This window comes from Tachypleus tridentatus, chromosome 7 (genome assembly GCF_004210375.1).
Source record: "Tachypleus tridentatus isolate NWPU-2018 chromosome 7, ASM421037v1, whole genome shotgun sequence".
NCBI lineage: Eukaryota > Metazoa > Arthropoda > Merostomata > Xiphosura > Limulidae > Tachypleus > Tachypleus tridentatus.
In genome coordinates, this window is record NC_134831.1 from 149,970,145 (window position 1) to 149,987,175 (window position 17,031).

At 31.1% G+C, this 17,031-nt stretch overlaps 1 protein-coding gene across 6 annotated transcripts in view; it reads left to right on the forward strand.

The window, feature by feature from the left end:
• LOC143256893 (beta-arrestin-1-like) overlaps positions 1–7,270 on the forward strand; it is a 64,238-nt gene extending 56,968 nt beyond the window's left edge. For 4 of the 6 annotated variants that reach the window (XM_076514715.1, XM_076514718.1, XM_076514717.1 and 1 more), the window contains one exon: positions 3,870–6,319. In XM_076514715.1, the coding sequence (XP_076370830.1) occupies positions 3,870–3,957 (88 nt within the window). In that variant the 3' untranslated portion in view covers positions 3,958–6,319. Of the gene's footprint in view, positions 1–1,244; positions 2,407–3,869; positions 6,320–6,935 lie in introns of those variants that run through there. The other 2 variants (XM_076514719.1, XM_076514720.1) reach the window with 2 other exon arrangements.
• Positions 7,271–17,031: the final 9,761 nt, after the last annotated feature.

A 17,031-nucleotide genomic window follows, 5' to 3' on the forward strand; every position in this document is an offset into this window, starting at 1 on the left:
ATTATAAGCATCAGGGGCTCATGCAACTAATTTATAATTTTCACAATTAACAGCAACATATACAACTGGGTTAAGTACTACAACTTACAATTTTCTTAGGTAAAAAATATTTTGTTGTACACATTACCATATGATATGACAATGTGCTCTAAAGCTCCATTGTGCATAGGCAGTGGAAACACTGTGATTCTAGAGGAGCACATCCCTCAAATATTACCTTTTGCATTTTTCTGTTTTGTCAAAAAGAAATTCTAAAAACCAACTTAATTTGAGCCAGAGAGAATGCTGCCAACTACAACCTGCCTTAAATGTTTAGCCTTACGTGCTGTTTTAATTATTCTAGTTCTTTTGCATACATTATAATATATGTAATTTATGAAATATAAATATTATATTTGCCATTGACTTTTTATTGATTAATATCTCAATTAAAACAAGCTAAATGTCCCCTTGGAACAAAGTGCACCTAAGTGTAAATTTATTGGTAGTATTGACTGTCCCAACCTATAATAACAATGGTATATATAAAGTTATTTTTGTTATCTTACTTAGACAGTAGGTTGAAAAACACTTAAGTTTGTAACTTAAGCAGAAGTAAAATTAACACACTCTACTACTGACAAAATTTTCATGGATACTTAAAAACTGTAGAATATCATGGAAAATATATATTCATATAAATCCAACTTTCAAAGTTCTGAAAAATATGATTTATATTTTGTTAGTTTCTGAAAAGTTGTGGAATATAATTTTAACCATATTCAAGTTGAAATGTACACATTTGTTATATTTTTAATGTATATTGTCCATTGATTGCTCAGTCCAACTGGATAGAAATTGTTGATTGTCAAAACATTCACTGAAGGCATCATTACTTACTCTCTTGACTTTTCAAGTAGAAATAATCACAACAAAGTAGAATAATGCATGAATCATGGAAGTTAAACATGACAGACAGTGACTATTGCTTGATTACTGTTTGTTTTTTATACCATTTTAAATTTCACACAGTGTGTTCATTCTCTTTAGTGTTGTGGGTGTGTAGTTGTGGGCCTGAACAAAGTTCTCTCACCTTTGTTTTCTACTAAATTACAAATAAGAAAGCAAACACAAACTGAAACTTTCTCCAGCATGAGACAAAAAGTTAGAAAATAAATGTTAGTATTGTAAATATTATGAGTTTGATATATGGAAATTGAAGGGTTTGTGTTTTGCCTCAACACAAGTCTAGATCTTATTTTCAGTGTTTGAAAAATACTGTGCTCACAATTCCTGAAGCAAGTTATTTGTGTTTGCTATTTTATTCTACTTGCCCATCTTGGCAGATAAACATTTCTGTGAATTCTTCATGTTTCACATCAATTTCAATGTAAGTTGATCTGGGTTAATTTTTCACAAAAGTGTCTTTTTGTTGTTTAATGAGGTTGTCAAATTTTCTAGATGCAGTTGATAAGCTTGAATGTTATTTTTTGTTTGGATCAAGTTTTTCATCTTCTTACTCCTTGGCCTGGCAGGGCCAAGCGCGTAAGGCGTGCGACTCGTAATCTGAGGGTCGCGCTAAACATGCTCGCCCTCCCAGCCGTTGGGGTGTATAATGTGACGGTCAATCCCACTATTCGTTGGTAAAAGAGTAGCCCAAGAGTTGGCGGTGGGTGGTGATGACTAGCTGCCTTCCCTCTAGTCTTACACTGCTAAATTAGGGACGGCTAGCACAGATAGCCCTCGAGTAGCTTTGTGTGAAATTCCAAAACAAACAAACAAAATTCTTACTCCTTAATATGATTTATATTTTCTAACAAATTCAACCCCATTTACACTCATTTTCAATAAGTTTAGGAAATACTTTTGTGTTTTATGAGAATTGGTTGACTAGTTGCTCCAACATTCATTAAATTAGTAAGAAAATTGAACAGAATGTATAAGTGTATACACTGGTGAAAAGTGAAATAAAAATTTTGATAAGCAGTTAACCTTAGAATTACCCAATTTTAAACAATTCTTAAAACGTGCATTAAATTGCTAATAGATCCATAACACTGCCAGCACATGGTGCATAATACGAGTTGCAAAAAGGAAATTAATGCCATCAGTATTGTGGTTAATCCAATGAACTATTGCTGGGACCTCCTATGCATTTAACATGAATATTTTCATCTAATATTTGTGGCAAGTTCACGACATTGAACATTCTAACAGGCAAAACATAAAATTGCTAAATATGATAGTATCTTGATACCAGCTGTAGAGAACTGTTTTCAAAACAAGTCCAATTTTTTATTCTATTTCTGGGTTCCTTGAAGCATTAAATAGTTTTTCCTTTCTTCCATGTTTCGTAAACCATTTCAGTTGATTATAAAATGCAATGAAATATATATAGACACATGCTCACACACACACACGTACACACACACACATATGCGCGTGCGGTGTCCCAAAGAAAATTGAAATTTGTTAATTGAGATAACAAAGTTCAAAACAAAATATATTCTCAAGACTTTCAAATTGTATTTTATTTAATAAACCTCTAATTTTTTCCATCATTAGCTATTATAAACCTATATCTAAGACCATGTTTTCCAATACAGCTATAGGGATGGATAAGACAGCATTACAGATCCTAGAGATCTGGCCTGGAGTGGCCAGGTGGTTAGGGCACTCAACTCTTAATTCAAGGGTTGCAGGTTTGAATCTCCATCACACCAAACATACTTGCCCTTTCAGCCATGAGGGTATTATAGTGTTATAGTCAATTCTATTATTCATTGGTTAAAAGAGTAGCCCAAGAGTTGGTAGTGGGTGGCAATAACTATGTCTTCTCTCCAGCCTTACACTGCTAAATTAGGAATGGCTAGTGCAGATAGCCCTCATGTTGCTTTGCACAATATTCAAAAACAAATAGTCTTAGAGATCTCTTGTTGTGTTATGATATTTTTTGTTGTTGAAAGCCCCCAAAGATAAAGATCCAAAGGGATGAAACTGGGAGAACTTCTCAAGTTATTTTACTCAAAATAGGGCCTGTTCTTAAATGTAAGTAAAACACTCGTAAATAACAACAATAATAATTAACTTCAATAAAATGTATAAGCTTTAGAAGGTATTTTTTTTAATTTGGTTGTTACCTCAAACAAGTTATTCAACTTTCTTTTTGGGACACCCTGTGTGTGTATGTATGTTTTAAACTATTTCATTTATCATTATTATAAGAAAAATTGTTTCTAATGATGTTAATGTTTGAAGTTTAATTTTTGTATATGTAATATACTTATTAAAGGTTTGATTAAAATAAACTTTACCCCTTAAGATTACAAATGTTAAACATGTTAGATTTACTAGTCAGCTCGAGTACCAAGCTACTGCTTCATCTTGCTCAGCAACCTCAATTTTAATATATTTCTAAAAGTGCAGGAAACTGTTAAAATCATAATCAGTGATAAGTACTAGAAATTCACACATTATAATACAATATAAAAGAAAATGTTTAATTGTTGCTTGCCAGTTTCATCTTCAGTTCTAGATGATGTATATTAGAAAAGGAGATAATCAGTCTTTGTTGAGTATTATTCAATTATTTATTGATGTTTTATAATTTGTTATAGAGGCTAAAGAAACTACAATTTTGGAAGTTTATATAATTTTATTAATGTATACATAAATCCCTTTTATGCATACAATTATAATAAAATTGTTGCTTTGCTGTGGTGGTTTTAGAAAACTATTTTTGATGGTTCAAGAACATTTATTTTTTCATACATCACAAAGATCTGTGAAGAGAATCTGAGACTCATTGTTTTACTTTCATTATCTATGAAAAAGTAAATTGTCATTTATATACACAATGATGATGTGATTGTTTTTATTTTGTTTTGCAGAGAAAGTACCAACTGTTCTTCTGCTCAAGAAGATTTTGTTTTTGAAGATTTTGCTAGATCTAGACTTAGAGGTGAAACTGAAGCTTAAACACACAACCTCAGCTTATCATGGGTTCTGTATACGAATTCCATCTTTGAACTTGGTTCTCAGGTGTATTTTACTAACAATAGGCCAGCTCTAATGTTTCTTCATAGTCCTGTTTTGCTACTATGCTTTGTTCTACCAGGATGATCTTTATTTATATTTGAGTGTTGTTTTTGTTATTCATGTTAACACAGAAAATATTTTATATACATTTTGGTAAGCTTTTGCTACCAGCACTACCAGTAAAATTATTTCCAGTATACTCAAAATACATTCTTTTGTATGTTTCTTCTTTAAGAGTTGTACTAGTCCAAGTTTGCATGGCACGTACTGATATTTCATATATTTGTTTGAACGTTTTTATTACCTTACCAGTTAGTTTCTTTTGCCTTCACAAGCATCATTTGTGTAATTGTTAACTTATAATTTTGATAAAAGTTATAGGTAAGATTATTCTGAAGTTGTGAGTAATACAATTACTTAACTTGTGGGACTAGGTTGGAGATGAACTTGTTCTATTTTATGAAGCAGAAATTAGCCTACATATTGTGCCTCATGATGAAACAGCAACATAAACACTGAATCTTCATTTATGTATGTGATAAACCCATCTAAATTTCAGTGTCAGTTTTATCAAGAGTACTGATTATATACATCATTATCTTGTATATTTCTCTTTGTGGAATCTCAGTACATAATTTCGATAGCACTGTTACTGTTTGTGGCAATCGTATTGTCACTATGGGCATCTCTCTCTGTCCTCATGAAAACGTGTTTGTATGTAACTGTTTTTAGTGTAAACATAAACCACATACTTTTCTGTTTCGTGAGAGCATCATAAGATAATCAGTTTATCTTTACCATTATTAATAAAATTTGTGTCCTTGGGGCTAGAAACATAATCACATACATCACTTATCTTAACATCACTGTGTAAAGAATTCTCTTTGTGGAAGTATTACCATATATATCACTTTTTCTTTCTTTTTTTAAAGTATCATCTCTGTATAAATACAACTTCTCTTCCTGGAAGTATTATCATACAACTACATAACTGTCTTTAGTATCACTGCTATAAACAGGCTTCTCTTTCTGGAAGTAATACCACATGTCTATATAACATTTTCTTTAGTATCATCATTACATATAGATCTATCTGTAATTACTTCATCTGACACACAGCAAATAAGATATAAGGCTATAGTAAATGTTGAAAGTACTTTATATGATATGGAAAAAGATTGTGTTAGTAAAGATTTTTTACAATATCATTGGTCTAGAACAGAGGTGTATGTTGCATAAAAATTGTTAAATATTAATGAACAAGATTTAAAATGCTAGTATTCTAATATAGATTATTGGTACTGACATTAATCTGGAGTATAAAAAATATAATTTGTAACAGTTTGTTAGTTTCATGATTTCTTTAAAACAAAAAGACAGAAATGATAATCATCAAAATCTTCACAAAGAAAGCTGTGTGATTTGCTTTGTTGTATTTTTAATAACATTACTAGTGTGAAATAGAGAAAATAGTTGTGTAACTTTAAAGTTGTTACTTGAGGAGAAACTGAAAAAAATTATGGTTTATGAAGTTTAGTACAATTGAAAGTATGCACGTGAAGAGAATAATGGTTACTGTAATAGTTTTCTATAAATCAGGTTTGTTAATGACATTAACATACTACTTACCATGGCTAAATCAGTTAACTTTTCAGGAGTAATTAATGATTTTTGTAATCTTGCTCAGTCATGTAAAGTACAATTATATACCACTTTGTATGACCTTTGCAACTGTTTTGTTTTTCACTCACACATTGTCACAAATGAAGTATTATTATATACAAAGAAAGCATGAAAAATTTCCATTATATCAATCTTGCATGTGTAATTTTTTGTACGATGAAAACTTCATGTTGTACTATTTAGATTTATACTTCAATAGTGCATTTGCATATTGCTTTATCTTTGACCTCACCAAGACCCTATTAGTTTATTTACTATTAAAATCAAATCATGTAGCTCTAAATGCATGTTTTGGTTTTTTTCTTTCTGTTTTTCAATTTGTAGTTTTCTTTTCTCAAATTTAAAAGCTTTTGTAACCTTTCTAAAAATAAAAAATGAAGAAATACATTTTCTATCCAAATCAAATAAATTTGAGTAGGATTTTATATACGTATTTTAGTTATTCTCATTTTATAGTTAAAGTTTTGAGAATGATTTATTAAATTGGTAATTAATAAATATGATTTTTTTATTTATTTTTTACATAGTCAGTCTTATTTCCCTTTTGACTAACGAACATTGTAATCAGCTGTATTACTGAATATACTCAGCAAAAGAATAAAATGAAATAATAAAACTAGTCTTTGTTATCCTTTGTTGTATTTTAACGTAACATCTTGAACAAGTTTGTGTATGTTGTAAGAGGTGATTGACACTTCATCTTGATTAATGTTTCATTTTTCAGGCTTCACTACATTATTAGTGAAGTATGGAAATATTTTAGGAGCTAAAATTATTCATTGCATTTAGCTTAACTTTTTAATTGCTTATGGAGTTGTCAAAATGTATTTTACTTCAGTTGGTAGTGAAAATGTTGCATGTTTAAGTTTATTTTTCTCCCAAAAGGATTTCTTACAAATTATCAAACTAATGTCATCAAACATTATTTTTGCTGAAGTATATCTGTATAATTATGTCAAAATATAACATTCATGAAGCAAAAACTGAGACTTGCTACATTCTAGAGGCTGAATCTATATGCATAGTCCAATCGTTCAAGAACAACACTAATAATAAGATATTTCATAAATGGACTTTGGGTAATTGGCATAGTATAAAGATGACTTCTAAATTCCTTCTTTAATAATTAATAATTGAAAACTTCGACATTAGAGAAAGGATTAATTGTTTGACCAAAGAATATGTACAGTGAGAAGAATAGTGTTTTCAAATTCCACCTTATTTCGATTTTGCAGAAGAAATATCGATGCCTTCCATGGATGATGTACTCACCTTTAAAATATCTACCTTTCTAGACAGGCTCTCATCGCCCAGCAAAGTTCCTACGAAAACAACGTTTTTATATTATGAAACAGCAGAAGTTATTGTCAGTTATGTTTTTATTTTGTGGTTTAGGTTTATGAAAAATAGATAAATTGTATTAATTTTCAGCTAAGTAACTTAATATTCTGGTGAATTGTTAAGTCAGTGGTTTTTGTTTTGTTGATTTTTTCACATTCGTTGGTCATTTAATAAAACACGCAATGTTTGACACGGTAGGATATATCAAATAAAGGGCAGATTATAAAGTACAACTGCATTATGTATTACCGTTTTTTATTGTCACGTTTGTTTTAGTTGTTTTTTTTATTAAAATTAATCAAACACGGAAATTGTTCGTTCATTATGATATTGCTTGGCCATAAAAAAAGCAACAAACTAAAACACAACTATTGGGTTGCACTTTATCAGTGAATAGTGGGGTTAACCATAAGTTAATAACGCATCCAGGGCGTGGGTCTTTTGTGACGGGATTTTGTCTTTTGACGCGCATATTGCGAATTGAATGTATTAACCACTAGGTTTTTTGTATTGTGAGTTGCAAAGAAAAATAATTGGACATTTGTAATGTCTTGTGTATTTATCAATAATTGCTATTCCTTTGGTAAAAGGAAAAAAAAGATTTGAACCTAAAACTTTCTAAATCAACTTACTGTGTTATATACTTTTACTCCGAGTTCGAACCAACAGTTGAAAGAAGTAAATTATCTGCAATTATAAATAGTGTATGTGCCATCGACGTGTATTTTAAAATGAGAAACAAGTCTATCGTTTATTTAACTGAAAAAATAAGATTTTTAATCAGACGATACACTGGACTTAATGTTCTTATACTCAATGTGATATAGAGTAATATTTCTTTGTAAACGTTGTAAGTTTCCTGTTAATCTTATCAATGGTTACGGCAAAATCTTGCTCTTACTTACAAATGGTGATGAATTAATGCAGTTTAGTCCATATAGCACTTAATACTAGACTAATATAAGTCACAAGTGGTGAAAGTTCGGCATAACTTCGAACCAATAACTTTGCGTCAATTCACATTTTATTTCGGCATACTGTATTGTAACTTTAAATTAAACCTATAATTAATTGCGTTGCACTTAGATTTATCCTATTGTATATATGTATGTTTAACCATGCTTTTACGTAAGAGCTAACAAATGTATATAATCATGTAAACTTTCATTTAATCAGAAAATATTCACAGCTGTCGAAACGTGAAATTATTTGTCAGAATAGGACACCGTGATAATCAAAAGTTACTACAATGTAGTAAATTAGAATCGGTACTTAATTTCTTTAGTCTTGATTTTTCTTTTAAGATATAACAGTTTAAAACAAAATAATTTAAAATTCTTGCTGTTTACTTTTACCAAATAAATTGACTTGATTCATCTTTGGGAAAAAACTATTCAAGAGATTTTTCTGTCACGCGATGGGACTTGCAACGTTAAGATCCAGGGTTCTATTCATCGCGGTAGACACAGCAGATAGCCCAATGTAATTTTACTCTGAAACAAATCCTCTTACAGTAGAATGCATACATATATTTTCCTTTTTAATGATTAGTTAATATTTTAGCAAAATCGTATCTAAATAAGACCTTAATCATGTATAAATTTATTCTACGTGTTTTTGACTTATTGTTGAAACGCTTAGAACTTTATAAATACAAAATTATTTGGATTATGACTGGAATATTTTGGATCTTATTTCGGAGCAAAAGTTAGTTTACTCGGACGTGTGTATTAAAGACTTACCCATAAGATATTTGAAACGTGGTGTCATTGCCCTAGTTCAATCTTTGTAGATTTACTCCAAACATTAAGATAAGGAGAGACAAATTGAACTCTAACATTCTACTGGGAAAAAACTAGATGGACTTCACAAAGTTGCGTTTGAAATAACAAAAAATACGTACTTGAGAAGTATATTTAATGTAATGATAAAAATGTTAGTCATACATTGGTCACAAAATCAGTAATTTTGAATAAACAGAGTCCTTCACAAGATATCGTTTTGAAATATAAACTATTCAACTCAAATATAACTTATTCATTTTATGTGGATTTAGATGGTGAAGTTGAAAATATAGCCTGTTGAAAAACACCATTAATATTTCATAATTGGGATAAACATGGAATTAATTAGTATTACTTAAATTATACAACATCAAGATGAATACGTACTTAAATAAAAAAAACCCTCCATAAATTGCTATTGTGAAGTAATTTATATTTTGCAACGGTTGTTGTAAAATGAATTTTTTTGGATAATTTTATCATTTTCCTTAAGATGACACCAAAAATAATTCCCAGAATATATATATATATAGGAGAGTAGTTTGTTTTTTGCGGTATTTTTATGTTATTGCGCTCACAAGTCAGACTTCGCATAAGTTTATCAAACTAGCTGTTAATAAATATATATATTTGCATGTTTTTATATTATAAAAAACATTCGTATTGAATTCGAAGGTACGTCTCGTGAAAGGTGTTCACTCAACGTTGGAGTTAACTTATACTTGATAATAGATTGCGCGTGTGCCAAAACCTTTTCTTTCTGTGCAGCTTTTACTAAATCATCAATGTAAAGCCTTTTGTTTACACAATTTAACCGTTTTATTAATTTAGAAACCTTTTATGACTGTATGTTGTAAATTAAATCGTAAACACATTCTTTCTTCTTCGTCTTCGTTTTCTTTTTTTATTTCGCTCAAGCATTAACTTCACTGATCTTCGTCAATGGTGGGTGAGCGAGAATTTTGTTTGATTGTTTTGAATTTCGAGCAAAACTACACGAGGGCTATCTGCGCTAGCCGCCCCTAATTTTGTAGTGTAAGACTAGAGGGAAGACAGCTAGTCATCACCACCCACCGCCAACTCTTGGACTCCTCTTTACCATTAAATAATGAGATTGACCGTCACATAATAACGCCCCCCACGGCTGAAAGGATGAGCTTTTTTGTGTGACGGGGATTCGAACCCGCGACCCTTAGATTACGACTCGAGTTCTTTAACCGCCTTGCCAGAGAGGAAACTTTATAGACTTACAAAGCTAAAATTTGGAGTCAGACTTCCCACACATTGTGTGGTTTTGTGTTGAAACAGACAAACTAAAACTACTCCTGATCTATGTTTATAGATAAATCCTTAATTTCATATTTTTATGTGGTTCCGCTGAAATTAATATTCAAAGCCCTTTCAAATGTAAGGTTTATTAAGTTCCAGATCATCACTTTGCTGTTGTGTTTGGCAGAAGTTCAAACCCTTAATGATTGATTTTACAAATGGATAATAAACTTTTCTTTTATGAATGATTTAATCATAAAATCAAAATAGTTTCGTTATTTTTATATTTTACTGAACCAGTTATCCGAAAAGGATTTACTGTTATGTACTTATTTTAATATCTGTGTTTATTTTAGTTTAATATATATATATATTTAGAAGTGCCTGTAACGTATATTGTTAAATGCGTATTGCAAAAGTTCTCCTAGTTTTAGGTACTCGAGCATAAGAATCAACAATGTATATATGTACATAAATACCAGTGTTGTTGGGCCAGCTGAACTTCCTTATTTACCTCATTTAATGTGTCAAATTTAACATTAATACTGTTAGTAACACGAAATGATTATATTATTAATAAATAATTATATTTTATTTGATGAATAAAAAAACAACACCATTTTAGTAGTTTATTTTTTGTAAAATAAAATATATATTTTAACAAACTGTTAAAGTATCTGACACTTCTGATAAAAAGGGAAAAAAAATTGAGCCTTAAACTTCTAAATTAACTCAGTGTGTTATGTATATTTACTTTCGTCCTTTCTATCCGAGTTCGAACCAACAGTTGAAAAAAGTGAACTATCGAGAATCGTAAAAGGCGTATGTGCCGTTGACGTGTATTTTTAAGTGAGAAATAAGGTTATGTTCCTTTAAGTTGAAAGAAGATTTTTTAATTAAACTATTCCCCAAAATTAATTACTATTCTTGATCCCGACGTGATCTAAGGTAATTTTTTTGTAAACGTTGTAAGGATCCTGTTGACCATATCAACAATAACTGGTGAGTCTGTTATTATCCGTGAAAATGTGTGTGTTGATACATGTTATATATCTTAGATATATATGGGAAAAGCTCACTTTATACTGGACATTATTCTTTGTGTCAAGTAGAAAGTTCCGGTTTGTATTATTTAGTAATTATAAAATGGTTACTTTTTATTTCATAACAGTATTCTTGTTATATATGTTGGGTCATCATTGATTATACACACTGGGGAGACAGTTGAATAATATTGTTGGTCTGCTACAATCAGTACACTACAAACCTCGGACGCTATAATTGTGATAAACACTAATTAATAGGAAAACTACATATATTTGACCAGTAACGTTTATGGATTTCGAACATTATAATCCGTTTAACTTCAGTGAATAAATTTCGAACGTCAGTATTTCTACAAGGACATTAGATATCTTCGTCAAAGAGAAGTCAGCTTTTAAGCTCCATGACGCTAGCCATTAAGCGAAAATTAACAAAATCAATATAGAATTAATTCATTCTCCGTGAAAGTCGATAATCGATTCAATTCCAGATCAGTTCTTAGAAGACTCAGGTTTGTATATAAGTTTGTAAAACTCTTGTATATAAACCACTATGGCCTAACGTATCCAGACTACTAGGACGCTAGGCTCGTAACCTCCAGGTCGCGAGTTCGAATCCCTGTCACATCAAACATTCTCGCCCTTTTAGCAGTGGGGGCGTTATAATATTACGATCAATCTCACTATTCGTTGGTAAAAGGGTAGCCCAAGGGTTGGTGGTGGGTAGTGATGACTAGCTGCCTTCCCTCTGTTCTTACAATGCTAAATTAGGGACAGCTAGCGCAAATATCCCCCATGTAGCTGTGCGTGAAATTCAAAACAAACAAACAATAAACAATTATTTGTAATTATAAATTTTATTGTTATTTGTATATAAATATATATTTGTGTTGAGAAAGATAATTTTGTGTCTCAATCTTGTTGACAAATATAAATTTGATAGATATTGACATTCAATTAAGTCCTAAGTTAAAATTTCCGGTTATTTGAAATTAAGCACAAAACTATATAATGGTCTAGTTGGGGTCTGCCCGCCAAGGGTATCGAAACCTGGTTTGTAGCGGTATGAGTGCGCTGACATTCCGCTGTGCCACTGAGGAAGCTAGCTATTTGAAATCGTAATACGTAACTTGTCCAAAACCTTTCATTTACATTTGTGTCTGACTAAGTCATTAATTATGAAGTCCTAATTTTTATATATTTTTGTTGGGTTACGACTGCTACAACAATCCCGTAATTTCTGTTCTTGACTAAATGTAAAAACCTTTTGTTCGCATATTGTTTACTACACTGTTATTACAGAAGTTTTTCCTTTATATGTGATTTTTACACATATGTTAATTCTAAGAACCGTTTAATTATATGTTCTTGTTTCGTCTGTGGAAAATACTTGAGTAAAATGTTTACTTCTCTTATGGCAAGGGATTTTGACTTGATAATTATCAAATAACTTATGTATTTTAAGTCTGTAAGATTATGTCTTCATCACGACCATTCTTCATACTCTGAGCCCCAAAAAATATAATTTATCTATCATAATCTTACGTTTTTTCATTGCGATAACATTTTTCCTAGTTCAGTTTAAAAGTTGGTTTAGTTTATTAATTTTCGATTGTTATGGCTTCTTTGTTAGTTATGGATAACCCCTTGGATAGTGGTAAGTCTTCGAATTTACAACATTAAAATCAGGGATCCCATTCCTCTGTAAATACAGCAGAAAGCCCGATGTGGCTTCGCTATAAGAAAAAACCCACTTTGTTAGATTTGGATCCAATAAGAACAAATCGAATCGAAAGTTGAGTCAGGTATTTAATTTTATTTTCCTTCTATAAGATACATAAGGTTAAGTATACTGGAACAAGAGAGGTATATGTTGCAGTACGACCCACACACTGGTAGGGATGTATTGTCTATTTAATGTAATCTCTATTCTATAAAATCTCTTTAGACGTTAACTGTCGTGTGAACTTTGTAAATACACATAAACATCCATACATACGTATATATATGTATATATATAATATCATGTGACATTAATGTAACAAATATTAATATATATTATTTAATGTTAAACATAGTACTGACATTAACTATCACAAATAAACTGCGACACAACAAAAGGCAAGAATGACTGTGTACAAAGTTTCGATAACTATGACAAACGTTTGTCAGTTTCGACTGATTCTCGATCACGCAATCTAGAAAATTATATATATATATATTTATATATACAATGATAAAATTACTGAACAACTTGATGTGGTTTATTGGTTACATAATGGATGTGTTTCGCCTGTTAAATGTGCTGATTAAGAGACAACAAAAACAACCATCCATCACTTTGAATTTATTTATCCAAGTGCTTAATTTCCAAAAAACAACAACAAAGGTTCCGGATCCCTGTTAGCTGAGAGGTGGAATTAAGTTTTGAAACATAACAAATTTAAACGTTACTGAGGTTATTGTATGGAATGAAAGTCAGTCAAGTATCAGTCAGCAGTGCAGTTGAGGCAGTATTAGAATTAATTGTAGTGTATCCACCTTCAAAGCTATAAAGAAACTCAAACAGATTCCAGATCTAAGATATTTAAATATTAAAAATTAATTAATCACTTTAGTGATTTAGCCTAAGAATATTATTAAATTATTTACTCTCTTATTCACAATTTAAACAAATTTCGCCCAAACAAAATGATGTTTTGTTACCTTGTGAATGACATAGTGGATCTGTTTGCCTTGACAAAAAAAGTGTATGCAACCTATATGCCTTATTGAACATGAAATACATACTGTTTCGATCAAATATTTGGAAGTGTTTGGTCTAAAATATTGAAAGCATTTACTGGTCGGATCACATATTGGGTGTGTTTTATCTCACATAATAATGTAAGTATTTACTCTCTACATTACACACTGTCACAAAACTGTGAATGTGTTTATTTTTTAGAACATGTATTGGGAGTGCTTTGTCTTATAAAGATGGACATATGTAGCCTACAGACCATACTGGATGTGACTTGTTTACTATTTGGATCACGTATTTCATAAGGTTAGTCTCATAAAATAATAACATTATTTTCTCTTTGGGTAAAGTGTTTAGATCACCTACTGGGAACGTTTGGTATTGCAACAACGTGAAAGTACATGTTACACTAGATGTAAAGCATTTGAGCTTTGAATCACTTATTAGGTGTATTTAGTCTAATAAAATAGAAAAAAAGGTATAATATTTTGACTGAAAATTTAATTTTCATCTATTTTATAAAGATGTTATAGCTGTTTGAAAATTAAAAAAGGGTATTATTAAATAGATCATCTTTTTAAAAACTATAGATATGACTAGATAACCCAGAAACAAAAAGAAGTTCAAAAACAAATTTTAGGTGAGGTATAGTGTTTTCCTGACATTACTGCAGACTAGAAAGAAAGCTTATTGGTGTACTAAAATATAACAAATGACTATTCATTAATGTCTGCTGAATGGTCCGGAACATGACAGATCGTGATTTTTTTGGGGGAGTCAGCATGGATCGGGATAGTGCGGTGAATGTGTGAGAAGAAGTCTGTTTGGATGACCTGAGTGACGTGTATTACTGGAAATGACAGTTTTAATAAAGTATCACCGGAATAAGGTTCCGATATCCGTTCATGTCCTTTCGCTGTGCTACTGGTCCTTATTTCATTTTGATAGATTATATTTTTCGTCCCTACCTCGACATAGTAAACTATTGTGAAAACTGATTGTCATTGTTTTCTCTGAATCAAGGGGACGGATTTTATGTGTATCTTAATCACACACTATATCGCTTGGAAAAATACAAAACAAAACACCTGGTCTGAAAATATAGAAACGAGGGACTTACACGTTCTCTTAGCAAGACGTTTTTGTGTTTGTTTCTGGCTGCTCAGAGTGATAAATTCGCTATTACATGGATTTAAATATTCTGAGAACTCTAGTTTTGATATCCTTGAGCGATGATATTATTGCAGACACGTCTAAACTACGAGTGTGGTTTGTCGGCGGCCCGATATGAAACAGTTCTACATTCGCAGCTTGATGGATTATTGTTTGATTTTAAGAGAATAAATCTGACATTCACTAGTAGATAAACTGTTATAATTGTGCTTCTTACATAACAGTTTGTTAATTCTCAATTTACAGTATGTTATTATGCAGAGTATATGTACCTACATATGATTTTATTACTGATGCGCTGATGGCACATGTATTTCGTATGGACTGCACTATGGTGATCAGATACATCAAGTAGAATACAAGTTGATGGCACGTGTACAGAATTATTTCATTTTTGCTAATGGCGAAGTACTTCAGACGTATTTGTTCATGTTATGCGTTTTTTTTTTAAGTTGATACACGTACTTCTTGCAGAGTACACCTTGATAGTAGGAGTACTCATTTAATATTGTAAATTAATAATACAGCTTCTTTATTTGGCTAGTACGCTGATGACTTATATATTTTGTATTGTTGAATGGATATTGTTTTACTTTTATAAATAATGGTATTTGAATTTCCGTGATAGTTAAGTACGTCCTGTAACGTAACGACTTTTGTATTTTGCGTTGAGAACATTTGTACTGTATATGAATTATACGTTACAACGTATAGTATATAGATTTCACGTCGTCCTTCGTGTAATTAGTTTGGATTTCTTAACATTAACCATATACACATTCCAAGTGGATTATATTTTTGTTCATATCTGTTAACTTTAGTTGTACAGTTTCTGACAAAAATAACATTGTAGTGAAGAATCAGATAGATGATATTGCCAGTGAAGGTCATAGAGTAAGAATAAATATAGAATGTTACCATTCTGCTTCTCGAAAAAGAATATATTTTGAGAAATTTATCTACACAATAAAAAGTAGAGAGTTATGTAATCTCAATTATTTAGCTTTGTCTTGAAGAAGTTGTTGCAGTTTTCGTAGCTTACAGTTTTGTTTCTTATTAGAATTTTTAAAGTCAGAACCAGACATTGTTGAGTTAGATAGTCTCGGTCACGTGACTCTCAAGAGAAACTGTCTCCAACTGAGAAATTATATCCATAAGACTAGCTGTGCTGGACCTGCTACTACTGTCCCTGCTCAGGGTCGGGTTAGACATGTTTAACCCGTCTTCTCTTATCCCTCGTATTTGCTGGTCAATATTCTTTATGCGACTGGAACTAAATGGGAACGTCCACTTTTCTCGTTTATTAAAACCGTTGTTGTTATTAACAGACGAAATTACGATTTTATTAGAGTCTAAAGGAGTCTGTATCTTCCTTTCGATATCCGCCAAAGCTGGAGTTAACTTGAGCAAATCTGTTGCCACCGCGTCTACATTAGCTTCGGTTATTGGAGAATTGCAATCTTTAGAAATCTCCTCGTCAGGAGTTTGGGCAGAATTCGTTTCTGATCCATCTGCTTTCTTCCTACCCAAAGCTTTAAAAATATCTTCGTTCTTAAATCTGGAAACGGCAGAACGATTATTCGAACTAAGCGTGTATTATCATAACATTCTACAAGCCCTTGACTATACGTGTTATGTATTACAGTTTCATGATGGAACATTCAGTCTTAAAGGTTTTGATATGAAAATTATCTTAATCGACTACAGGAAAATCAAAACTTGTAGATTATCAGTTTAGTTGTTACAAGATACAGCGTTAATACGGAGTTTTATAGGATTATTGAACAACCTCAAAATATGTAATTATGCAAATAGAAACACTTTAGAAATGGATTCCTGAAACTAAGTGGGTCTGTTTGTCGTATAGTTGAGTAAAAAAGTACCAACATTAAGGTTTTCCTGCGTAAATAAAATCAAAATTATAAAAGCGAATCTAACTTATTTACATTTGCAGGAAACACGGATTTTTAAGAGCCAG